The following is a 27,243-nucleotide window of genomic DNA, read 5'->3' as shown; positions in this document are numbered from 1 at the left end:
ATAGGTATAAGAGAAGAGAAAGAGAAACAGCTTCCTCCAGAGAGAAAGGGGTTTCCAAGCAGAAAGGCCGGCTGGAGGCCAATGCACTGAATTTTATAGTCCAGTTTGAGAAGGCGATATCTGATTTACGCAGGACTCACAGATCGGTTCCATCAGGTATGACTTTCACATAGTTTGGGGAAGGGCTGCTTGCCCTACCTACCCTAATCTTCTTATGCAACTGGACTTTCCAGTTGATCGGTGCCATCTTGTCTGCTTCTTGCTGTACATGTGGCTGACAGAGAAGGGAAGATGGAGCTGCCATCTTGAAAATGTCTAGTCCGTAGTTCCTGTAGGCATTCACCACTGCAAGCTCCCAGCTTGTTTATATCTGCGGCTCAACGTATAGCCTGCTCTTTGTTAGAAAATGATTTGGGGCTGCTTTTCATTAAAAGGAAAAGCTTTACTGAGGACTCCCATGCCCTTGCTATCTGCCTAAATAATTCCTTCTTAACCCCTATCGCATTAGGACCTACAAGGAGGTAATAAAGGTTAAGTGAGGGGGTCCTAAGAGTGGGGCATTAATCCAGTGGAACCGTGTTCTTATAAGAAGAGGAAGAGAAGCCAAAAATCTCTCCTGCTCCGTGCACTCACAGAGGAAAGACCATGTGAGGACACAGAAAGAGGGCAGCCATCTGCAAGGCAGGAAGACAGTCCTCACTAGAAACCAATCCTGACAGCACCTGATCTTAGACTTCAAGCCTCCAGAACTGTGAGAACTAAATGTCTGTTGTTGATGCCACCCAGTCTGTGGTATTTTGTTACGGTCCCTCTAGTAGACTAATAAGCACCTAGTCTACACAAACTCCAGTCTAGGTACAGTGTGAACAGAACAGGCATGGATTAAGCCTCAAGGAGACACAGTTTAAAAGGAGAAATACTCTCTCCCTCCAAATCCCCATGGCCTCTTTACTCCAAGTTGAGCTCCAGTTTTGGAGAGACTCATTGCTGGATTATGTAAGAGAGTCGGAACCAGCTTCTGGTAGATGACAAGCAAAGAATATGAGCCAGGTGGGGTGGATGGCTGGAGAATTATTCCTCCTCACTGGAGCAACCTGATCATTATAAAGATCTTCCTCCAGAGAGGGAATCTGAACTTTCAGGAAAAGCAATTCTTTAAAAGTGGAGATCAGTGATTATGGCACAAAGACAAAGAAGGAATCCCATGTTTATCAACATATTTGTTATTTCATCCCTATCAAGGTATTGGAAATAATAGATTTCACTTACTCTTTATATCATTCCCAACAAATTGCTTCTGATGATCACCAATAATAAGTTGGGGATGAAACAGAGGAATGTGGACATTCATCACTATACTACCTTATAGTGACTGAACAGACAGCTGATTGCTGTAGAAATTATGGCATGGCAAAGATAAGTCAAGGCCTTCAGACAAGATAAGATTAAGATCGTTTCTCTTTTGTTATGTGAGCCACCAGGGCAATAGGAGTAGCGCCTCCAGAAAGAAATAGAGAAAACTAGTGGAATAATTCAATTTATAAATGCTCTGTGAAATCCTTCTCTTGAGATTAATTTGTAGTGGCATATTACCAACTCCCAGCCAATAAATAATATTGGATATACAATGTTGGATACTCTCTATCCAACAGCCTGCTTACTGATCATCTCCACTCAGATGGCTCACAGGCATGTCAGACTCCAGATAAGCTACAGCCATATTGCATTAGGCCTTTAAGATCTTAAGAACCCGACACCTGAGTTCTAAGTAACACCAGGATCCCCAAAGGGCCATGTCCACTGCAAAGGAGAGGAAGTTTATACTGGGAGTCCAAACAGGATTCAAAAGAAATAGTCATTTAGATGGGAAATTGAGGATCTAAATACGGAAAGGTTTCCTAACAATGCCAAAGAAAACGTGAGTTTATCTGGAAAAGAGAAGATTTTGTATGAGGAATGGAAAGGAGGAAAGGGTAAGCATAAATATTTGCACTATCTGTGGAAGTGTTCAAGCATGGTTAGTTATTGACTTCCCCGGGGATGTTATTCTCCCCTCAAAACCATCTCTGGACCTTGGCTAATAATCTAGGAGAGAACACCATACTTGGAGCAGATATCTTGCTTCATGGAAGCCAAGATGAAGTAAGTGCCCTTCCAGCAAGTCTGAGGCCGCCTAAGCTGCCAGCCAACTCAGGTTCTTGGGTATTTACTCTGTAGGGGTTGTTGCTCATGTATCAAAGTTGACAGCTCCTGGGTAAGAAGATGCTGGGGAAAACAAACTTCTGTTGACAGCAAGGTGATCTACTGGAGCTCAAGACTATTTGCCATCTGATCTCCTCTTTGATCTCTTTCTGGAGATAGGCATCCCCCCTCTGGATTCCCACACATCATTATCAATCCATTTACCTTACTGTTTCATAATAACCACCTGATCTCTCTTACTAGACCTTGCTCTCTTTCAGCGTTGGAGCCTGGTCTCCTCTCTCTAACTCCCTGGAATCTAGCACATGGTAGGTGTTCAATAAATGTTGGCTGGGTAACTGCATGAATACATGTTTTTTCAAAAGGTTTTTAACATGTGAATTCAGTTTTGCAAAGGAAAGTATACACATACACAAACACACAACACAATACAATTCTGAAATACTCTGACATTCAGGGCCAGTGAAATGGCTTCCTAATGTGCTCTTTATTTGTAGATCATACTTGGAAACACATTACTGTAGCCAGATTCTGGGAACTAAGTACCAAGTAAATGTCAGCTGGACATTAAGATTTCGAAAATTGTCATCTGGACATTTGGAAAGGTAAAGCTAAAATCTGTCTGCCTGGCTTTTTCCCATTCTGCCAGGAACAGCCTTTTTACATTCCTTCCAAGATTCTTCCCAAAGATCTGTCCTGATCTGCAGTCTCAGGGGGGCTCTGAAATAGCTATTATTTATATTTCAATTATTTTACATTTTAAGCTCTGTGTGTATCCTTAAAAATATGACCATCTGTCTCTTATCTGTTGCAAGAACTAAACTATAGCAACCAAGAAAATGCCGTCTCCCAAGAGAAGATAACTTTCTTACCCAGCCAGAAAAAAATACTGCACCCCGGGACGGGGTTTCAAGCTGCAGTTCACACCCAATTTCTAAGTATTATCTGAAACTGCTTGAGAAAACCAAGGACATGCTTTGCTCTTTATAAAATTGGTTAGTTACGAAACTCAGAAACACATTCCCGTGGTTGGAAGCAAAGCTATAAATCACAGAAAGGTTAAATCACACAAAGGTTTTACATTTCCTATTAGCCAGGAGTGTGAAGAAGTGAAAAAAAATAAATAGGACTGTATAATAGCAGAGAGGGGCAACAGAATGAAGTCATAGGTAGGAGGAGGTAAAGCAGAAACTCAGATATCTGGATTCAAATCCCAGCTCTACTACTCATTATGTGACCTTGGCAAGTTTCTTAAACTCTCCATGCCTTAGCTTCCTCAACTGCAAACTGGGGATAATAATATGATCACCTCATGGTGGTGTTGTGAAAATTAAATAAGTTAATAAATGAATATTCCATGGAGCAGTGCTTGGCACAGAATACACAGTAATAGCCATTATTCTTATTAGAACATACGTTTGATCAGGGTAGAAATTTTTATTTGATTATTCCCTGCTGTATTCCCAGCACCTAGAACAGTTCTAGACACATAGCAGGCACTCAGTATCTGTTAAATGAACAACTAAATGAATAGCTGGAATATAAAGAGAACAGTTTCCCAAGAAGTTTGTGATTAATGACTACTGTATGACTCCTCTCCCACTCTCAGCCCTTCAACCACACAAAGCAGTAGCTAATGCCAAATCCAAAGAACTGGGGTTCACGTCCACTAAATGCTAATTTCCAGATTAATTCAGCCCTGAAAAAAAGTGATCTTGAAAGGTAACTGAGATTAGATGTTTTATGAGAACAGCCTAACATCAATTTCCTGCTGCTTCTTTTAAATCTATCTTTAGTGACTGGTGTTTTCAGTAGTAACTTGGTTGTTTAGGGAGGTAGAGTTACCTTCTTTTGGTCTGGGGGATAGAAGTTGCCTATTTTTTTGAAAAAGTGAAAGTTGTTAAGATTTCACATTCATGGTCAGCATGGATCCAATTTGAAGACTTGTATATAAACGGGTCCCTAAGCAAGATAAAAATAATTTATAAAATGTCTTTAAATTACTTTAAATGCCCAAAGTGATTAATTCCATGAGGCTCAAACTGGCTGCATGATAGGACCATTTTGGGGCCAAATCTTTGTCCAGGACATTGAGGAACTCATTCCTGCAGGACATCAGGCCAAGTGTTTCTCTCTCCACTGACAACTGAGGTATCAGATTGCGTATTGTTTCTGGATCTTCAAATATACCCCTTAGCCTGACTAGTTTTGAACAAAACAAAACAAAAAATTCCCAAAAACCTGTCTTTCAAGAAATGCTTATGCATTAATTTAATTCTGGAGAGGTATCAGAGAATGTTGCATAAAATGTTCCATACAAAAACATTATCATTAATATCCTTAATTAAAACACAAACAATTACAGCCCACAGATTCAGCCAAATTAGTAAAATTACATATTAGGTAACTGGGTTGCTAAGCAATGTTACATCCTCATTTTACTTAATTGCTGTAATTAGCATCTCCCAGCAGATGCCACAATGCAAGCCACACACACACACCCACACACACACAGCACTGGCCAGATCCCTTACATGGTTCTGGCAGTCTCAAGTACTTTCATCCACTGGCCACCCCAGTGGAACAGACCCTTCAGGAAAGAAATGAGGGTCAAAGAATCACTAACAAGTACCAAATGGTCAGGTGAGAGGGGCTTCCCAGGAACACTCTCTAACCCCCTGCATCACTTCCCCCAGCTAGGAATAGCCAATCAATTGCCTCATTTATATCTTCTAACCTCATTTCATCTGGGCCGGGTACAGTGGCTCATGCCTGTAATCCCAGCACTTTGGGAGGCTGAGGCAGGTGGATCACCTGAGGTCAGGAGTTCGAGACCAGACTGGCCAACATGGCGAAATCCTGTCTCTACTAAAAATACAAAAATTAGTCAGGCTTGGTGGTGGGCACCTGTGATCCCAGCTACTCAGGAGGCAGAGGTAGGAGAATTGCTTGAACCCTGGAGGCAGAGGCTGCAGTGAGCTGAGATTGCACCATTGCACTCCTGCCTGGGTGACTGAGCAAGACGTCGTCTCAAAATAAATAAATAAATAAACTCCTTTCATCTAAATATGGTGGTGAAAGGCAAGGTCCCATGTCTCAGAAAGTTGATATTGAGGGATATTGACTATAAGAAATAAACAAATTAGTACAGGTGAATAGCAGCAAAACAGTTTGGAGTCATTTCCTGACTATTCAGTGGCATTATCCAAGTAGATTTCCGGAGAAAAGTGGCTGTCCTCCATACCTTTCTGTGTGCTCTCGTGACCTGCCTCGTGATCTGCCAGTAGTATTATGGACAGAGAAAAGCGGATGTTCACCGTGTGAAAGGTTGTGTGGATGTATTATCTCGTTTAATTTCCACAGCGCTTCTTTGAAAGTGGTATTATGAGCTCCACTTTATAAACAAGGAATCCATGGTTCTATGCAGTGAAATAACTGCTTAAGATCCCACAGGTAGTGGTGAGAATTTGAACCCAGGGCTATATGACTACAGAGTCCATACTCTTTCTATCACACACAAAAAGAGCCAAACTCCAGCTCACCAACTATAGGTGGGGAAGGAAACTGAAAGGAAAGAGGCTGGGCGCAGTGGCTCACACCTGTAATCCCAGCATTTTGGGAGGCTGAGACGGGTGGATCACTTGAGGTCAGGAGTTCGAGACCAGCCTGGCCAACATGGTGAAACCCCATCTCTACCAAAATACAAAAATAGATGGGCGTGGTAGCACATGCCTGTAATCCCAGCTATTTAGGAGGCTGAGGATCACTTGAACCCAGGAGGGGCAGATTGGAGTGAGCCGAGATTGCACCACTACACTCCAGCCTGGGAGACAGAGTGAGACTCCATCTCAAAAAAAAAAAAAAAAAAGAAAAAAAAGAAAAATTAAGAAACTTGAAAGGAAAGAATATAATGCAGACTTCAGGTCATCCATGGGTTTAACTTATCCCTGTGCTGCACTCCTCCCGAGGGAAACAGGAATTACAATCTGATGGATATTCTCACATCATGACCGTCCAACGTCTTGGGAAATTTTTCCTTTGAAGTTACCTGGTTTTTATTATCATTATTATTATTATTATTATTATTATTATTATTTAACACTCTTGGAGCTATACATTTTAAATAATTTTTTAATCTTTTAATTAACTCTTACATATTCTCTTGTCTAACTATGCTTTAATTAGTTCAACATACGTCCCATTGGGTATATAGAATACACAGTATAAAAAGACCTTCAGGAATGTCTCCATGGATGGTAAATGACTAAAATTGGTCCTATTTTAATGGAAAATTGAAACCATGAGCAAATAACCTGAACAATCAGCTCTTATAACACTCAGCTTTTCCTATTTCATACTGCTTCCAGAAATTCTCCTACCATCAGCCGTGGCTACAATGTTGGCCACTAACAGGAGCCTATTGTTTCTCTAACTGAAATGAACATTCCTGCCCCAAAGAGGAAGCCATCTGCAGGCCTCCTGTCTGTGGAGCTGTTACAAGTAGCATTTAGAGCTAGCTCTGTTGTGTGTGCCAAGGAGTTGCAGTCTTCCGGCTCCATCCTACCCTCCCCCAAACCCATCCAAACAGCCAACAGTTTCATTAACCTCAGTCCTTAGAGCTCAATTACTGTGATTTAAGACACTAGGATTCCCAGATAAAATGCAGAGTCAAATATGTCAAATTACTTACTTTAATTACAATTATTTTATCTGGTCTTAACATTAATCAGTCATTTCTTATGTCTCAGTCATATGCTTAATATTTACATATGCTATCTCAATCAGTCCTATCAATCATTATATAAAATGGAAGATATTACCGCCCCCTTTGTTCAGATGAGGAGACTCTGATTCTGAGAGACTGGTATTTTGCCCAAGATCGCACTGCAAGTAGAGGTCTCAGGATTCAACTCCTGGTTTGTCTGATTTCAAAATCCATGGATCTCCTCACTCTTCTTATATCCCACCCACCACTCCTGAGGGGCTCCTGGTTAGCAGGAGAGAAGACCAGAGACCAGACACTGGAAGATCACTAGGTATATGGGGAAAAATGGGATGGCTGGGTGTGGAAGGTAAACCCCACACTTCCCAGTTTGACAGCGGTTAGATTCTTGGGCATGTAAATTTCTTCATGCCACCCCAGGCAATGCCCATAGAATATGCCCCATATTCTCTACCAGTAAGGATGACCCCCAGGGTTAGCATGGAAACCACAGGCTGATTGTAATTTAATGTTTGACAGATTTGCAATAGGCCGAACTTTTTAGTGAAAAGAATTCCTAAAATTTCTGAGGCTGGCCTGAGGCAGCTACTCCTACTACTTTTAGCACTTAGAAATGGGTTAGTTGTGGGCAACCCGCTTGGGTCCCCTTCCACCCTTCCATGCTGTGGAAGCTTTTTCTTTCGCTCTTCACAATAACCCTTGCTATCGCTAATAATAATAATAATAATAATAATAATAAATAAATAAAAAATAAAATAAAGAAAAAAAGAAGAAGAAACGGGTTAGTTGCTTAGTCACCAAGGATTACCCATCAGGTTTAGCCGAAATGCTCAGTATGCCTGGCTCCCAAGCAATCTGGGAGTAGAGAAGTGCACATTCTTCAGTTCCTCTTTCAAGGCAACCCCACACCCTTCTCTCAGGCCCACGGGACAATAAACTGGACTCAGAGCAGTGTCACTCTTTTTATAAGCTCTGTGTTCCCCAAACTCCCACCAGCCACTGGGACTGGGTGTGCAGAATTTCTGGGTTAAACCTCCTCTATAACTCCAGAAATAATGTGACCTTAATCCTCATTCTCTGTAGACCCATCTCATTTGCCAATTATGACGACAGTGACAAAAAAACTAACACTCTTACTCCATACAAGGGAGCATACCTTTTTTTTTTTTTAATGTTTAGCAATATGAAATGAACTTTGGCTAAGCAAAAAATGTTTTCCCAAGGACTCATAAAAAGCTGAGGGATGAGAATTGCTAAAATTACAACATGTTTGCAAACTTCCTGAGTGCACTGCTATAAATTGTACCATCAATGGACTCACAGGGGCACCATCCACGTTTGACAGTGGGAGAGGAGAGATGACTGCTCGTAAACATCTTTGCATGGCAGTCGACACCAAGAATATGTTGTGAGCATTTCTGGTGCCACTTCTATGAAACACACAATCAAATTTTCATTCTCCAGAAAAATATAAATTAGATGTGCCTGGGCCTGAAAAGGAAAACCCAAGCAAAGAAACACATCAACTGTGAACTCTTTGAGGGAATAACTTGATTTAGAAGAAAACTGTTTCCTACTGGCTATAGTCCTGGCCATTCCCTCTTGTGCTAGAGAAAAGACTGAAAGAAGCTCCCTAGTTCTGCTACAGGGAAGAGAAGGGGAATGACAGTCACCTGGCCCTACTATGTGTATTTATGAAAAATAAGGCTGGCCAGGCACGGTGGCTCATGCCTGTAATCTCAGCACTTTGGGAGGCCAAGGCAGATGGATCACTTGAGGTCAGGAGTTCGAGACCAGCCTGACCAACATGGTGAAACCCCATCTCTGCTAAAAATACAAAAAAGCCAGGCATGGAGGCTCACACCTATAATCCCAGCTACTTGGGAAGCTGAGGCAGGAGAATTGCCTGAACCTGGGAGGTGGAGGTTGCAGTGAGCCGATATCACACCATTGCACTCCAGCCTGGGCAACAAGAGCAAAACTCTGTCTCAAAAATTAAAAAAAAAAAGAAAAAGAAGGCTGTACATAGGTCATTGCTATGAATGGCATTGTGCCCCTTTCCACCCAATTCATGTGTTGAAGCCCTAACCTCCAAGGTGACTGTATTTGAGACAGGGCCTAAGAGGAGTTGGTTAAAGCTAAATGGGGTGCCCTGATATGATAGGATTAGTGTCTTCAAAATGATAAGAGACAATGGAGAGCTTGCATTCTCTCTCCATGCACACACAAAGTACAGGTCATTTGAGAACGTGAAAACAGGGCAGCAGTCCCAGGAAGATGGTGCTCACCAGAAACTGATCATGCTGGCACCTAATCTGGGGCTTGTAGCCTCTAAAATTGTGAGGAAATAAATATCTGTTGTTTACGCCACTCAGTCTATAGTATTTTGTTATGGCTAATACATTCATCATATTTTAATTTTCATAATTGCCTTGCAATAGATATTATTATTATTATTATTATTATTATTATTATTATTTTGAGACAGAGTTCCACTTTTTTCACCCAGGCTGGAGTGCAATGGTGTGATCTCGGTTCACTGCAATTCTCCTGTCTCAACCTCCCACGTAGCTGGGATTACAGGCATGCACTGTCATGCCTGGCTAATTTTGTATTTTTCATAGAGACAGGGTTTCTCCATGTTGGTCAGGCTGGTCTCGAACTCTCGACCTAAGGTGATCCACCCGCCTCGGCCTCCCAAAGTGCTGGGATTACAGGTGTGAGCCACTGTGCCCAGCCTATGATTCTATTTTTCAGATGTGGAAACAGATCAGAGAGAAGACGTCACTTGCTCGTGGTCATAAACTGGGGCTTGCCTGGGCAAAACTGCAGTGCATACCCAGGTCTGTCAAATCTGATATGATGAAACACTGTTTTCCCTCTCTACCAGCAAATCCAATTATCTTCCATTTATTAAGGAGATATTTTTGGAGACTTTTTGTTGGCTTATCTCTTCACTTTTAGTTTTGGCTAACAGGATGGATTTTAGAAGTTTTTTTAGCAGGTGGTATAATGATGACCTGTGAATTTTAGTTCGTTACAAATTTTCAGTGACGGAGTTCTTTTAAAAATGTAGCCAACGTATTTTTAAACCCCAAAATAGAAGAGGGGTTAAAAAATTAGAAAATAACTAAATTTATTTAGCACTTGCCATATGTCAAGCACTAATCTAAGCAGTTTACATGATCTAGTGTAATCCTTATAATAACCCTATTAATCAGGTACAGATATTGGGCACATATTACTGATGAAGGACATGAGGCAAAAAGAGATTACAAAACTTGCCCAAAGCTCCAAGGCTTGGTAAGTAGCAAGGCTGGGATTCGGAGCCAGGTTGTCAGTTTCTAGAATCCAAGCTCTGGAGCATTCGTGTGATGGACACTATGCAGCCATGAAAATAAAGCTAGGAAAGAATGCAAAATACCAGTGAAAATGAGCTAGAAGGTCATCTAAGTGAAAAGGAAGGGCAGCAACACACCACATTTTAGGAGCTGTGGATCACTCTGTGAGGCCGGGACCCAGGACAGCCTTAGAACTGATCCATTGGTGGTCATCACAGCTTGCAGCCAAACCTGTGGTTTCTGAAGAACCACAGGGAAAAGAACCACATCATTGCTGTGGAGTTCCCCTCCCACCATGCTGTGGTTTGAATGTTTGTGTCCCCCCAGAATTCATGTTGAAACTGAAGCTCTAATGCAAAAAAAGGATTAAGAGGTAGGGCCTTTAAGGAGGTGACTAGGTCCTGAGGGCCCCACTCTGATGGATAGGATTAGTGCCTTATAAAAGGGCTTGGGGAGCCTGGCGTGGTGGCTCACACCTGTAATCCCAGCACTTTGGGAGGCTGAAGCAGGCGGATCACCTGAGGTCAGGAGTTCGAGACCAGCCTGGCCAATGTAATGGCCTATTAAAATACAAAAATTAGCCGGTTGTGGTGTCTCTATTAAATACAAAATAGAGACCGGTTGTGGTGTCCCTATTAAATACAAAAGTTAGCTGGTGTCTTTATTAAAAATACAAAAATTAGCCATGTGTGGTGATGGATGCCTATAGTCCCAGCTACTTGGGAGGCTGAGGCAGGAGAATCACTTGAACCTGGGAGGTGGAGGCTGCAGTGAGCCGAGATCACGCCATTGCACTATAGCCTGGCAACAAAAGCAAGACTCTGTCTCAAAAACAAACAAACAAAAAAAAAAAACATACAAACAAAAAATGAGGGGCTTGGGAAGTCTGTTGGTCCCTTTTTTTGCCCTTCCACTCACATGAGAACACAGCAACAGGCTCCATCTATGGAGCCGAGAACATGACTTCACCAGACAGCAAATCTGCTGGCACCTTGATCTTGGACTTCCCAGTCTCCAGAACTGTGAGAACTGCATTTCCATTACTTATAAATTACCCAAACTAAGTTATTTTGTTATAGCAGCCCCAAATGGACTCGGACACACCACAAACCCCTGAGAAGACGGGAGGCAGCAACAGCACACAGTCTTCTAAATCAATAATTCTCAAACTGGAGCCTGTGTCAGAAACACCTGGAGGCTTGTTAAAATCAAAGATGGACCGGGTCCCATTCCCAGAGTTTCTGATTCAGTTAGTCTGGAGTGGAGTTGAATATTTGCTTGTCTAACAGTCCCAGATGGTACTCCCATTGCTGGGTAAGCCAGAAACTCTAGGTCTCTGATTCTATCCACAACTCTGTCCTCACTCTGCGTGATTAGGGGTAACAATTCCCTTGATTGTTAGCTGAATAAGAGGCCACCTGTTGCATGATTTATTTGTCAGGAAAGAAAACTTTTATATATGATACACTCAGCAAATTCTAAGAGCCATTGGAACTCTAGGAAATAAGGATGTGCTCTTAGGAAGCTGCACAAAATAGTGGATAAGAATCAAAAGGTAGAAACAGAATCTCAGGTCCATCTTTTACTGTTACTGTTACACGACAGTGGGTAAGTAACTTAACTACTTAGTTCCTAAGTTAACTGATCTGTGAAATAGGAATAAAACCTTAACCTTATGGGATTGTGAGGGTTGAATATGGTAACCCTGAAAAACATTTTCCTGGTTTGTTAAAAGCACATTCTCCTGATCCACAACCCCAACCTAAGCCAGAATCACTAAGGCAGGGTTTTGAAGACCTGAATCTTAATAAGCATCCGGATAATTCTCATATTGGGCAAAGTTTGCAAACCCTAATAGAATCCACCTAAAGCACGTAGCCTTGATCTATGCCCAATAAGGGCCAGTCACTACTTCATTACAGAGTTCATCTACTTTTTTTTTTTTTTTTTTAAAGAGACAGGATCTTGCTCTGGACCCAGGTGCTGGAGTACAGTGGTGCCATCATAGCTCACTGCAACCTTGATCTCCTGGGATCAAGCAATTCTCCCACTTCATCCTCTTAAGTCACTGGGACTATAGGTGTGCACCACCATGCATGGCTAATTGTGTTTTTTTAAATTTTATTTTATTTTTGTAGAGATGGATTCCCCATGTTGTCCAGGCTAGTCTTGCACTTCTGGCCTCAAGCAATCCTCCCACCTCAGCCTCCCAAAGTGCTGGGATTACAGACATGAGCCAAAGTGCTCAGCCCAGCTTGATCTATTTTGAAAATAATATTACCATGGCCTTCTTGATAATATCACCCAAGGTGATTAGTTAGTAGGCACAGTATAATACATTTTTTAAAAATATAGCTCTATATCCATAAGTAAAAATTATATCATACCTTTATGATTTGTGCATATTACTATGTATAAATTAGACCTCAATATAAGATTTTTAAAATACATTTTTTAAAACAGGAATGATCCTCTTCTTTAGAAATATACACAGACAAATAATACTAGTAGATTACATGCCTATGTGGTCATATATAAAGGATACGGTGCTGTACATGCTGTACAGAATGCATTGGAAGTAAATGAAAGAGTCACTTGTTGAACTTAAATAAGTGGCTAAAAAAGCAGTCAATGGAAGTACTGGGGTAACCTCTGCAATGGAATGATTCTGCTTCCCTTTGAATGCTACCACTTCTGGCACGGACCATCCCCCACAACCTACCAGAAACCAACAGCATCAGCCCAGCTTCCCACCTCAGACAGCCACTTTCATCCGCAAGGAGATAAGAATCTCTATTTCAGCTGGGGTGGACCCTGCCTCCTACAACAATTCATTAGGAAGTTCAGCCTGGAGCTGCAAAGGGGCTCCATCTCCCTGACATCATCTCACAGAGAACGCAGGGGTCATTTTTTCCCCATTGTTTGCTTTCTAAAAGTCTTTTTCTAGGTACATCCACAGGGTCTTGGGGAGAAGCTGATCAGGACTGATGCTCTGGTAGCTGATGCTTAAGCCAAAAGATCAGTTAAAAATCTATTTTACCAAAGTATATTTTCCTTTGGCTTTGGAGACAATGGCATTCCAGTAAGTGTGTTTCACAGACAGGGATTCTGAAAGAGGGAGCTGGGGTGATCAGGCTGGGGTTAAGCACCCTTCTGGAGGAAGGAAGACTAGGATGCGAACTCCCAGCTCTGCTATATCCAGACTGCAGCCCAGGAGCAGGCAAAAGCTCACCTACTACTTTGAGAGGACAGAATGAGAATGAATAGCCAGTGCCACCTAAGATCCTGGACATACTCTGCCTCATGGACTACCAGCCAGAGACCAGGGCAATCCTTCAGGCCTAATTGTATCATTCCTCATAGGGCTAATACACACACAGAGGAACATTTCCTCTTGCAGTTCAGTGGTTAGGCTGGGTAATTTGGGAGAGGGACAGTGAGTTGAGGGGACAACTATTACAACTGGGTCCCCTTTATGGTTGCATTGCAGACACTGAATTTTTTTTTTTTACTGCATCTTCTGTTTTTTGTTTTTTTATTTATTTATTTTATTATTACTATTTTTTTAAATAGAGTCTTGCTCTGTTGCCCGGGCTGGAGTGCAGTGGCATGATCTTGGCTCACTGCAACGCTGCTCCCCAGGTTCAGGCATTCTCATGCCAAACCCTCCTGAGTAGCTGGGATGATAGGCCCCCACCACCATGCCTGGCTAATTTTTGTATTTTTAGTAGAGACAGGGTTTCACCATGTTGACCAGGCTGGCCTTGAACCCCTGACTTCAGGTGATCTGCCTACCTTGGCCTCCCAAAGTGCAGGGATTACAGGTGTGAGCCACGGCGCCCAGCCTGCATCTTCTAAATGACCACAACGATGCACTGAAGAGGTTTCCATTTCCTGTTTGCATATTGCTTGCAGGCTTATGGGTTTAGGCTATTCATCTGCTTTACTCTCGGTTCAGACCTGGCACCTGTGTCTCTTGTGAACCTGTAACAGACACTTTCAGTGCTCCACTCAAACCTCTTCAGGTCCCATTTACTGTTTCTGCACACCCATCCCTCCTTCTGGGCCTTGGCTTTTAAGGAATCACATTTAGGACTTTCCTGCTTGTGCAGAAGCCTGAAGAGCCTGCGAGATGACGTCTCTCCAGGCAGCCTCAGCTGTCCATGGACTGCGGGAGGAATGTACAGGTCCAGTCACTTGGCCTGAGTCGGGACAAACTTGAAGGAGTCATTTACATGCTCTAGGGAAGTGCTATCTGATAGAATTTTGGTGGTGATGGCAATGTTCTAGATCTGTGCTGTTCAAAATGGTAGTCACTAGCCACAGGTGGCTGTTGGACACTTGAAATATGGCTGAGGAGGCTGAGGATCTGAATTTTAAATTTTACTTAAATTTAATTTTTTAAATAGCCATATCTGGCTAGTGGCTACCATGCTAAGCAGTCTAGCTCGCAAGCCCCCTATAAGGTCAGGCTGAGACCAAGATTTTGCCTGAAATACTAACCTCCTTGGTTCCTCTCTCTTGGTTGTCCTTCCCCTTGTCCCTTCCAGGCTTCTCCTGGGAGCATTTGCTTAAGAACTCACTGCCACTTCAGTCCTTGTTGCCTTCTCTGCTTCTGAAGAACCAGAGCTAAGGCAGAGCCTTTCTCAGTCTCCTTGTCTTACCAGGGGGTTGGAGTCCCAGTGCTAAACCTGGTTACAAGATAGGAAAGCTGAGAAAAAAACAAAAGAGGGGAGACTCCTGGGGAGCAATTTATCTCTTCCTGTAGCTGACTACTTCGTGTCCTCACAGAATTTTTTTTTTTTTTTTTTTTTTTTTACAATGGAATCAGGATCACTGGAAAATTGTTTGGATTCAACAGTCACTCCTTGGACATTTGTTATTTGACACCAAATGTAAAAATATCTACCCAGATCACATCCATGACTCTTATCATCCCCAAACTCCTGCCACTCCCCATGGTTCCAATTTCAAAAGGTAAAAAAGGATACACTAGTGAAAAGTCTTCCTCCCCATCTCCCACCTCTGTGCCAATCCCCAGTGGTACCAAGGCACAGGTAGGCAAGTGACACACAGTTCCAGAACTGGAATCCCACCTCCACTCTCAGAAGCTACACCACCTGGGGTGATTCCTGAACTCTTCTGAGCCTCAGGTACCTAATCTGCAAAATGACCTCTGTGCTTGGATCTCCCCTAAGCCTGGAATGCCCACGCCTGTCTCTGGGCTCCCTTCCCTTGTTCCTCTGGTGAGTTTTCCCACAGGCTTCAATTCAACATGACTTCTACTGCAAGGAGTCCTCCACCACTCTCCAGGCAGAGTTTGGCATTTTTTGTTGTCTTTATTGCAAACGGTTCCTTACGTGTTCCTGCACATTGGCACACTTCGTTCCAGATAACGCTAGGTTCACAAGTTTGAATTTTTTTCACCTCTTTATCCCTTGCTCCAATTATACCTCCTGGCACATAGTAGATGATTTATAAATGTTGACTGACGAATGAACGAATGAATGAAAAAGCAGCCCCTATTGTTCATAATGCCAAGTAACTGTGAGAACAAGGCTATGTACTAGGGTGAATTTTATTCTCATGTTGCCTGAGGGGCGCCGAAACTACCTTATTTCAACTTTTGTTTCTGAAAATCATTTCAAGAGGCTTGGGTCCAACTTTCCTTCTTAGTAACTGGAATCCAGTGACTATGGTCTAATCTTTCTTTGGTTTCTGTTGTGGGAATGTCTCAGAATCTGAAGATAACCTTGTTCAATTGGATGAGGACTGTGGATGCAAAGTACAGAAAGCAATAGCGATTGGGCCGAATTCTCATGGGCCCCAAGACACAGCCTGAGTCTTGTGTGCAGTTAAGGATGTTTACATTCTGATTATTGAGGTTTTTTGTTTTTGTTTTTTTTGAGACGGAGTCCCACTCTGTCACCCAGGCTGGAGTGCAGTGGCGCAATCTTGGCTCACTGCAACCTCTGCCTTCCAGGCTCTAGTGATTCTCCTGCTTCGGCCTCCTGAGCAGCTGGGAACCACAAATGGGTGCCACCACACCTGGCTAATTTTTGTATTTTGGTAGAGATGGGGTTTTACCATGTTATCCGGGCTGGTCTTGAACTCGTGATTTCAGATGATCTGCCCTCCGTGGCCTCCCAAAGTGCTGGGATTACAGGTGTGAGCCAGCGTACCCGGCCATGATTACTGTAGTTTTATTACAAAGCTGTATTGTACTTTAATAGCCATTCTGCCAAACATTTTGAAGCTCGAAAGCTTCAAGTATTAAATTGCTTTTAAATTTTATTTTTCAAAAGTGATCTAGGCCTGGTTCCTCGCCCCGAAAACCTCCTCCATTCACCTCTGGGGCCAATAATTCCCATCTTTAGCTCCCCACCTCCCCGGTCCCACCCCCACTGCTGGTCTTCATTATCAATCACGACTGGAAGTAACAAGGATTTTTCTGGAGTTTCAGCTCTACTCACTGCTGGCATTTTAACCTTGTGTTACTTCTTGCTCTGCTACTGGGTCTCACTGTCCTCCTTGAAGCCAGCTGACCACTGACCATAACCTGTTTGGCAGCTCAGTACTTCCTGGATGGAGAGCCCAGCTTATTTCTGTCTACATCTTGCTCAGGTCAGATGCTCCAAAACCTCTGTCCACTATGCTTTGTCTCTTGGACCAAACTCCTTCCAGTGTTTGCCTCACATTGTTCAATAATTCATTCAACAGACATCGAGCGCACGATATTGCCAGGCACTATGCCAGGAAGGCCACAAATATGACTTTATCATGCCTAGCTTGCAGGTAAAGAAGCAGAGGTATAGAAGGAATGCAAACAGTTCACTGTCATAAAGCACAAACAAAAAGAGCTGGCAACAGAAGTCAGGTTTGGTAAATGTCAGCTACCTGAAAGCAAGACTCGAGTTTGATTCATTTCTGTTTTTGGGATATAAGCTTTCAAAGAAGGGGACAAGGATGCAACACATTAAAACTGTATTTCAGGCCAGGTGCAGTGGTTGAGAAGAACGTCCATAGTCCCAGCACTGTGGGAGGCCGAGGCAGGTAGATCACCTGAGGTCAAGAGTTCAAGACCAGCTTGGCCAACATGGTGAAACCCTGTCTCTGCTAAAAAAAAAAAAAAAACAGTCAGGCGTGGTGGTGGGTGCCTATAATCCCAGCTACTCAGGAGGCTGAGGCAGGAGAATCACTTGAACCCAGGAGGCAGAGGTTGCAGTGGGCCGAGATAGCGCCATTGCACTCCAGCCTGGGTGACAAGAGCAAAACTCTGTCTCAAAACTAAATAATTAAAAATCAAACTGTATTTCAGGTCTTGGTTGCTGTGAATAATGTTGCAATGAACATGGGAGCGTAACTACCTCTTTAAGACCTTAATTTCAGTTCTCTTGGATATATACTCAGAAGTGGGATTGCTAGCTCACATTAGAGTTCTGTTTTTAATTTTTAGAGAAATCTCCATATTGTTTTCCAGAGTAGTTGCACCATTTTACATTCCTATCAACGGTATACAAGGATTTCCTTTTCTCCATTTTACATTCCTACCAACAGTATACAAGGGTTCGCATTTATCAAATGATAAACAACACTCGTTATTATTTGTCTTTTTGACAATAGCCATCCTAACACACATCCTAACCACATCCTCACTGTGGTTTTGAATTGCATTTCTCGGATCATTAGTGACATTAAACACCTTTTCAAATGCCTGTTGGACATCTGTATGTCTTCTTTGGAGAAATGTCTATTCAGGTCCTTTTTGAAATTTTTTTTTTTTTTTTGCTATTGAAATGTCAGTCTTTGGAAAAATTCCCTTTGAAAACTGGCACAAGACAGGGATGCCCTCTCTCACCACTCCTATTCAACATAGTGTTGGAAGTTCTGGCTAGGGCAATCAGGCAAGAGAAAGAAATAAAGGGTATTCAGTTAGGAAAAGAAGAAGTCAAATTGTCCCTATTTGCAGATGACAGGATTGTATATTTAGAAAACCCCATTGTCTCAGCCCAAAATCTCCTTAAGCTGATAAGCAACTTCAGCAAAGTCTCAGGATACAAAATTAATGTGCAAAAATCACAAGCATTCTTATACACCAGTAACAGACAAACAGAGAGCCAAATCAGGAATGAACTTCCATTCACAATTGCTTCAAAGAGAATAAAATACCTAGGAATCCAACTTACAAGGGATGTAAAGGACCTCTTCAAGGAGAACTACAAACCACTGCTCAGTGAAATAAAAGAGGACACAAACAAATGGAAGAACATACCATGCTCATGGATAGGAAGAATCGATATCGTGAAAATGGCCATACTGCCCAAGGTTATTCATAGATTCAATGCCATCCCCATCAAGCTACCAATGAGTTTCTTCACAGAATTGAAAAAAACTGCTTTAAAGTTCATATGGAACCAAAAAAGTGCCCGCATTGCCAAGACAATCCTAAGTCAAAAGAACAAAGCTGGAGGCATCACGCTACCTGACTTCAAACTATACTACAAGGCTACAGTAACCAAAACAGCATGGTACTGGTACCAAAACAGAGATATAGACCAATGGAACAGAACAGAGTCCTCAGAAATAATACCACACATCTACAGCCATCTGATCTTTGACAAACCTGAGAGAAACAAGAAATGGGGAAAGGATTCCCTATTTAATAAATGGTGCTGGGAAAATTGGCTAGCCATAAGTAGAAAGCTAAAACTGGATCCTTTCCTTACTCCTTATACGAAAATTAATTCAAGATGGATTAGAGACTTAAATATTAGACCTAATACCATAAAAACCCTAGAGGAAAACCTAGGTAGTACCATTCAGGACATAGGCATGGGCAAGGACTTCATGTCTAAAACACCAAAAGCAATGGCAACAAAAGCCAAAATTGACAAATGGGATCTAATTAAACTAAAGAGCTTCTGCACAGCAAAAGAAACTACCATCAGAGTGAACAGGCAACCTACAGAATGGGAGAAAATGTTTGCAATCTACTCATCTGACAAAGGGCTAATATCCAGAACCTACAAAGAACTCAAACAAATTTACAAGAAAAAAACAAACAGCCCCATCAAAAAGTGGGCAAAGGATATGAACAGACATTTCTCAAAAGAAGACATTCATACAGCCAACAGACACATGAAAAAATGCTCATCATCACTCCCCATCAGAGAAATGCAAATCAAAACCACAATGAGATACCATCTCACACCAGTTAGAATGGCAATCATTAAAAAGTCAGGAAACAACAGGTGCTGGAGAGGATGTGGAGAAATAGGAACACTTTTACACTGTTGGTGGGACTGTAAACTAGTTCAACCATTATGGAAAACAGTATGGCAATTCCTTAAGGATCTAGAACTAGATGTACCATATGACTCAGCCATCCCACTATTGGGTATATACCCAAAGGATTATAAATCATGCTGCTATAAAGACACATGCACACGTATGTTTATTGCAGCACTATTCACAATAGCAAAGACTTGGAATCAACCCAAATGTCCATCTGTGACAGACTGGATTAAGAAAATGTGGCACATATACACCATGGAATACTATGCAGCCATAAAAACGTCCTTTGTAGGGACATGGATGCAGCTGGAAACCATCATTCTTAGCAAACTATCACAAGAACAGAAAACCAAACACCGCATGTTCTCACTCATAGGTGGGAACTGAACAATGAGATCACTTGGACTCGGGAAGGGGAACATCACACATCAGGGCCTATCATGGGGAGGGGAAGGGGGGAGGGATTGCATTGGGAGTTATACCTGATATAAATGATGAATTGATGGGTGCTGATGAGTTGATGGGTGCAGCACACCAACAAGGCACAAGTATACATATGTAACAAACCTGCACGTTATGCACATGTACCCTAGAACTTAAAGTATAATAATAAAAAAAAGAAACAAAATACAAATAAACAAATGTTTTCATCCACAAAAAAAAAAGAGCATTGCATTTGACATAGCTATGCTGATTATTGAATATCAATCAAGAGTTTTACTGTAGTAAATATTGGATTTAGAAAATATAGAGAAACTAACAAAATACCATGCCACCTCATAAATGCAGTTTATTTTATATTTAGAACTTTTCAAGACATAAAATGAAGAGTCGGAAAATTAATGAAGGGATTTAAAGAAGTGGCCACTGAATTAGAGTATGATGAGAATGAATTACAAAAGCAGTGGCAGCTCAGGGGGTGTGGGTGGAGAGCTGTTTAGGATAACATCTGGCAAGAAATAAGAGGTTCGATGCTAGATACATTTTATACAGAGAATACACAGAACGTAGTACCTGGCTGCCTACAAAGTGCCAGAGAGAAGAAGTGAAGGATGAGTTTTGAGTTTTAAATTTGGATGCCTGAAACAAAAGAAATGCAAGAGGGACTTCAGAGAAGGGGAAAGGGGATTTCAGCAGATGGGATGATGGCATGATCTTCAAGTGGACCTACCATACCCAATAGGTACCTCAAGTAATACTTTAGGAGTTGAATTGTTCCCTTTCACTCTTTCCTTTATAAAAATCATATCTGTATTGTCTGTTCTCTCACACATACATCTAGATTTAGAAGAAAAAACTCTGAAGATCAACTCTCACTTTTTGTAATGATGCCAGATTTCTAGCTTATATTCCTAGCTTGAGATTCATGGAGATTCAAAACATTGATGTAACTTGACAGTGTTTTTTTAAGAATTACGTGATCATCACCAGAACAATTAGTGATTTAAGTTATGTTTCAGACTATATGACTTTAGATATCAAGCTGTGCCCCAATTCAACAACATAGAAGAAAACAATTTTCATTAAACACTAAGTGAAAGAAAAAAAAAAAAAAGAAATGTAAGTCTTTACATATTTTGGATGTTAACCTTTAATTAAATATGAGGTCCCCATTTCGTAAGTTGCCTTTCCATTTTGTTGATTGTTTCCTTTGCTATGCAGAAGCTTTCTACTTTGATGTAGTTCCATTTATTTATTTTTGCTTTTGTTGCCTGTGCTGCAGGTGTCATATACAATAAATCATTGCCAAAGCCAATGTCAAGAATATTTTCCCTATGTTTTCTTCTGGAATTTTTACAGTTTCAGATCTTATCTTTAAGTCTGTAATCCATTTTGAGTTTATTTTTGTGTATGGTGTAAAATAGGGTTCATTGTTTGCATATGAATATCCAGTTTTCACAGCACTATTTATTGAAGAGAATATCCTTTCTCCATTGTGTATTCTTGGCACCCTTCTCAACAATCAGATGACCACAAATGGATGAATTTATTTTTGGGCTCTCCAATCTGTTCTACTGGTCTATGTGTTTTTATGCCAGTATCATAAGGTTTTGATTATTATAGGTTTGTAATACATTTCGAAATCAGGAAGTGTGATGCCTCCAAATGTCCATCTATAGATGAATGGATAAAGCAAGTGTGGTATTTACATATAATCCAATATTATTCAGCCTTAAAAAAGAAAGAAATCCTCCCATATTTGACAACATGAATGAACCTGAAGAACATTATGCTAAGTGAAATATGCCAGACACGTAAGGACAAACACTACAGGATCCCATTTATATGAGGAATCTAAAATGACGAAGCTCTTAAAGCAGAGAGTAGAATGGTGGTTTCCAGCGGGGAGGGGGAAATGGGGATGTGTTGGCCAAAGGACATGAAATTTTTTGTCATGCAAGTTGAATAAGCTCTAGAGATCTACTGTACAGCATAGCACCTATAGCTAACAACATGGTATTATATACCTAAAAGGTTGCTAAGAGGGCAGATCTTATGTTACATGTTATCACAAAAAATAAAATATAGAGGGAAGGAAGAAATTTTTGGAGGTGATGGATATGTTTATGGTATCAACTATGATGATGGTTTCATAGGTGTATATTTATCTCCAAATTTATCAAATTGTATACACTAAATATGTACACACCTTTGCATGTCAATAACTCAATGAAGTGCTTTTTAAAGACATATTTCACATAAATAATAAATGTGCATTGAAGGACCTGAAAAACAGAACCTGGCAGCCACCCTTCCACAGGAAGCGTCATGTAACTGAGAAATAACTTGTTATGAGATTTCCTGCTGAACAAGCCTTAAAAAGCACAGTGGAGTATTCCCATATAACACTCTTTTGTGCCACCCAGTGAAGACCCTTGCTTGGTGATTCTACTTGGACTTCAAGACTACAAACACATATGCCTAGTTCATTTCAAAGGGAATGAGATGGAGACCCAGGAAGCTGGCTAGATGAGGACCATCTCACAGATGTCACTGTTCCTTGATAATGGATGAGTCTTTTGTTCTTTGTCTCTGTCTTGTTGCTTCATGTTTGGCCATAAATGATCATTAATCTATATGGCTAAAAATGTGTGGCTATATTCTTAAGGAGCTCTCAGCCTCTGCTGCAATAGTGAGCAGTAATATAACGTGTTGAGCTAATTGTAATTCATTAAAATAGTATCAACCTGCAAACACATCATACCAAACCAAGGCCGTGGCTACCTGGTGGCAAGAAGAGGGTATGTGTGAACTGGGCTGAACCAGGCTTCCTTCCTCCTTGGCATGCTGTCATAGATTAAAAGGTCTTTCTCAGTCAGCACAACCAGGGCTGGTTTCCACTGTTTCTCACTCTCCCCTGGCACCTGAAAAAGAAAGCAGAGAACTGTCAGATGACAGCCTGAGAAAAGGATGATTACGAGAAGTTGGCATTCCCCTAATCAGAGGACTCAGCAATACATTGAGTGTCTTTTGGTTTGATTGCAAAATCAAAATGGAAAGAACCTTGTCTTTATTCCATCCTTCCTGATCCTTGAAAATATCTGTTGTCTCAAGGGCCCTGAAATGTATAGTCAGGACAGCCAAGAAGCAGCCCAGCTGCCACACATCTGTCACTGTTTCTCACCTGCCAGTCAGCACTGAATCTTTATTTCATAGTAGGAGACAAATGCCTGGGGGAGTAAGTACTTCCAGCTGATTCTCTGGTACAGAAGCATTATTTTTTATTATGAAATGGTAAGGTCTAAAAAGTTTTTGAATAAATATCTAAAGGCTCTGAAAAATGTACTATGGTGGCAAATGTCTACCCAGACAGAGTGAGACATCACAGCCTCTTTCCCTAATCTTTTGCTCTTAGATTGGTTCTGTGATTCAGGCATCATCTTGAAACTTCTCTGGTTCTGTTGAATGTCCAGTTCCATTCACCACCCATAATCTATTAACTCAAGGGTTGAGATGACCTGACGGGAATGTGAAAGGATTCTGAAAGTCATCAGTAGGATGATTGGACCAGATGATCTTTGAAAACCCTTCTAATCTGCAGAATCTGTGTAACTCAGCTCTTATCTCATGAGCCATCCCCTTGGCCTGGTGTTTGCCTTTCCCAAACTTCCTATATGTTCTTCTGTCTATACAGGACATTTGATGGGCCCTAGGATACATCTTTAAGCTCGGTTTAAAAACTCAGTGAATGCTCAATTCTTGCTACTGAAAATATGGACCATGTTCCAGTAGCATCAGCATCATCTGGGAGCTTGCTAGAGTCTCAGGCCCATCCAGATCTGTTGAATCCAAATCTGCATTTAAACAAAATCTTCAGGTAATCCCTATGCTGATTAAAGAAACACTGCTCCAGATGAGGTTAAAATTGCTTTTGACACTGACAACTAATCCAAGATTTAATGTTGTCATAGCAAGTCACAACTCAAAAATCTATTTAGAATCAAAGTAAATTAGACAGTAAACTAAATAAGTGATAAAGCTAATTTCTTCCCTTTCTAGTCTTACTACATTAAGTGACACAGTGGAATCTGTATAGAGATACAAGCATGTGTGTAGCTCTTGCTTTAAGCTAACACCCTAGTATGAGGAATGAGCGATAAGAGAATATTTACAAAATGATGTAAGGCTTGAGTTCTGTGGGTCCTACATGTAGGCTTCCTAAGTCTGAGTCTGTTATTTATTGCCTGTGTGACTCTGGACAAGATATTCTCTGTGCTTCTATTTCCTTACTGATAAGGATAATATCATACACAACAGTGATTTTGAGTACTGACTCGGGAGCTAGCAGGCCTGAACACAAATTTGTGTTACCCAATTTACTAGCTGTGGGAATCTTGGGCAATTCAACTAATTTCTTTGTGTCTCAGTTTCTGGAACTGTAAAATGAGAAATAATAGTACCTACAGCAGAGGGTGGTTGTGAAGATTAAATGAGCTAAAATTTGTAGCAATGCTTAATGCAGTACAGAATAAGCATCATGTAAGTACCTGTTAAGTAGCACTTACCTCATCATGCTATAGTGGGGATTAAATGAGACAGTGTGTGTAATGTGCTTGGCGTGGTAGCTGGCAGATGGTAACACCTTCAGTAAAACACAGGATGGGTAAATTGTGTCAGACACCAATTTTTGAACATGTCAAAAATGGTGTCCTTTGGAAATGGCATCACTATGACAAGGCAATGACTTTCCTTGGGAAAAATTATAAGACAAGCCAAGAATAAGCTTGGTGCTGACAGTTTCAATACCTTTCTTCCCATCCTTTCCAAAGTTCTCCCAGGAAGAACTCATTGCTTGATGATCACCTTCATATTTTAATGCCTCCCTTCCAGCGATTCCAAACAAAAACTGTGCTTCTGAAGAAGCGCCCTCCCCCACTCCCCTGCTGTAAAGCTATTTATACTAGAACATGAAAGACTGTTGACATATTCCTCCATTTGTGCATTTTATGCATATTTTAAAAGCTAGCTTTAGCTTATTGCTTTTGTAACAGGACTTTTTCCAACAGAACAACAGCATCTTCAACAGATCAAAATAAACTGTTAGAAAAGGCAATGTACCGGACCCTGCAAGGTGAATCAAGTAGTCTCAAAGCATAAAGCGTTTGGGGCGGGGCCGGGGGGAGTTCAGAATAAATTTTTTCCAGCTTCCACATTAAACTTAGTAAATTACTTTTCCAGCTCATTAAATAGGACTGGAGAAGCTACAAATGATCCTCCCAAAGTGACTCTCTTACTTACCTAGTCAGATGCAATCCATTAACTTTGACCGGAATCGGTCATTTAAATGTGAACGCAACTAAGCATCATTCTTCAAAAACAATATTGTTTGCAAAATAAGCCTCAACAGTAAATACCAACAGTATAATGCAGACTTCTCTACTGGTGGAATCACCAACTCACCTATGTGTCAAGTGGTATATGCAGGTTTAAATAATCCCAAAGCCCTAAAACATTTTGCAGTTCATTGAAAAGTGCTGTGTGGATACGGTAAACTCTGCTGTGAGAGTGTGTCTGGAATTGGTGGGTTCTTGGTCTCACTGACTTCAAGAATGAAGACACAGACCCTCGCGGTGAGTGTTACAGTTCTTAAAGATGGTGTGTTCAGTTTATTCCTTCTGGTAGGTTCATGGTCTTACTGGGTTCAAGAGTGAAGCTGCAAACCTTAGCGGTGAATGTTACAGCTCTTGAAGACCGTGTATCTGGAGGCGTTCCTTTATTCCTGGTGAGTTTGCGGTCTCCTTGGCTTCAGGAGTTAAGCTGCAGACCTTCACCGCTAGTGTTACAACTCTTAAAAACAGCATGGGCCGGGCGCGGTGGCTCAAGCCTGTAATCCCAGCACTTTGGGAGGCCGAGACGGGCGGATCACGAGGTCAGGAGATCGAGACCATCCTGGCTAACATGGTGAAACCCCGTCTCTACTAAAAAATACAAAAAACTAGCCGGGCGAGGTGGCGGGCGCCTGTAGTCCCAGCTACTTGGGAGGCTGAGGCAGGAGAATGGCGTAAACCCAGGAGGCGGAGCTTGCAGTGAGCTGAGATCCGGCCACTGCACTCCAGCCTGGGCGACAGAGCGAGACTCCGTCTCAAAAAAAAAAAAAAAAAAAAAAAAAAAAAAAAAAAAAAAAAAAAAAAAAAAACAGCATGAACCCAAAGAGTGACCACTAACAAGATTCATGGTAAAGAGTTAAAGAATACACTCTTCCACTGTGGAAAGGGATTAGAGCAGGTTACCACTGCTGGCTCCAGCAGCTTGCTTTTATTGCCTTATTTGACCCCTCCCACATCCTGCTGATTGGTCCATTTTAGAGAGCGCTGATTGGTCTATTTTACAGAGAGCTGATTGTTGCGTTTACAATCCCTGAGCTAGACACAGAGTGCTGATTGGTGCATTTACAATCCTCCAGCTAGACATAAAAGTTCTCCAAGTCCCCACTAGGTTAGCTTGATAGAGAGTACTGATTGGTGTATTTACAAACCCTGAGCTAGACACAGTGCTGATTGGTGCGTTTACAATCCTTCAGCTAGACACAGAGTGCTAGACATAAAAGTTCCCCAAGACCCCACTAGGTTAGCTAGATACAGAGTACTGATTGGTGTATTTACAAACCTTGAGCTAGACACGGAGTGCTGATTGGTGTATTCACAATCCCCTAGCTAGGCATAAAAGTTCTCCAAAACCCCACTAGACTCAGGAGGCCAGCTGGCTTCACCTAGTGGATCCTGCACAGGGGCTGCCAGCGGAGCTGCCTGCCAGTCCCAGCGCCATACACCCTTACTCCTCAGCCCCTAGATGGTTGATGGGACTGAGCGCCGCCGAGCAGGCTCTGGCTGTGCAGGAGCCCACCTTGGAGGGGGGCGGTTCGGGCATGGGGGGCTGCAGGTCCCGAGCCCCGCCCTGCGGGGAGGCAGCTAAGGCCCGGTGAGAACTCGAGCAGTGCCAGCGGGCTGGCACTACTGGGGGGACGTGGCACACCCTCTGCAGCTGCTGGCCCGGGTGCTAAGCCCATAACTGCCCTGGGCCTGCAGCGCCAGCCGGCTGCTCTGAGTGCGGGGCCCGCGGAGCCCGCGGAGCCCGCGACTGCGCTGGCCTGTGAGCACTGCGGGCGCAGTCCCGGTTCCGGCCCGCGCCTCTCCCTCCACCTCCACACCTCCCCGCAAGCGGAGGGAGCCGGCTCCAGCTTTG

At 42.0% G+C, this 27,243-nt stretch overlaps 1 protein-coding gene across 1 annotated transcript in view; it reads right to left on the bottom strand.

The window, feature by feature from the left end:
* The window catches only part of SNTB1 (syntrophin beta 1), a 292,341-nt gene that overhangs the window by 16,250 nt on the left and 248,848 nt on the right, over nt 1-27,243 (bottom strand). Inside the window, exon 4 of the mRNA XM_010381498.2 lies at nt 22,786-22,925. Within this exon, the coding sequence (XP_010379800.1) occupies nt 22,786-22,925 (140 nt within the window). The remainder of the gene's footprint in view (nt 1-22,785; nt 22,926-27,243) is intronic.

Source organism: Rhinopithecus roxellana, chromosome 9 (genome assembly GCF_007565055.1).
Source record: "Rhinopithecus roxellana isolate Shanxi Qingling chromosome 9, ASM756505v1, whole genome shotgun sequence".
In the NCBI taxonomy this organism is placed as follows: Eukaryota; Metazoa; Chordata; class Mammalia; order Primates; family Cercopithecidae; genus Rhinopithecus; species Rhinopithecus roxellana.
The sequence above is the reverse complement of the archived record's forward strand: the minus strand, read 5'-3'. Positions and strand labels throughout refer to the sequence as shown.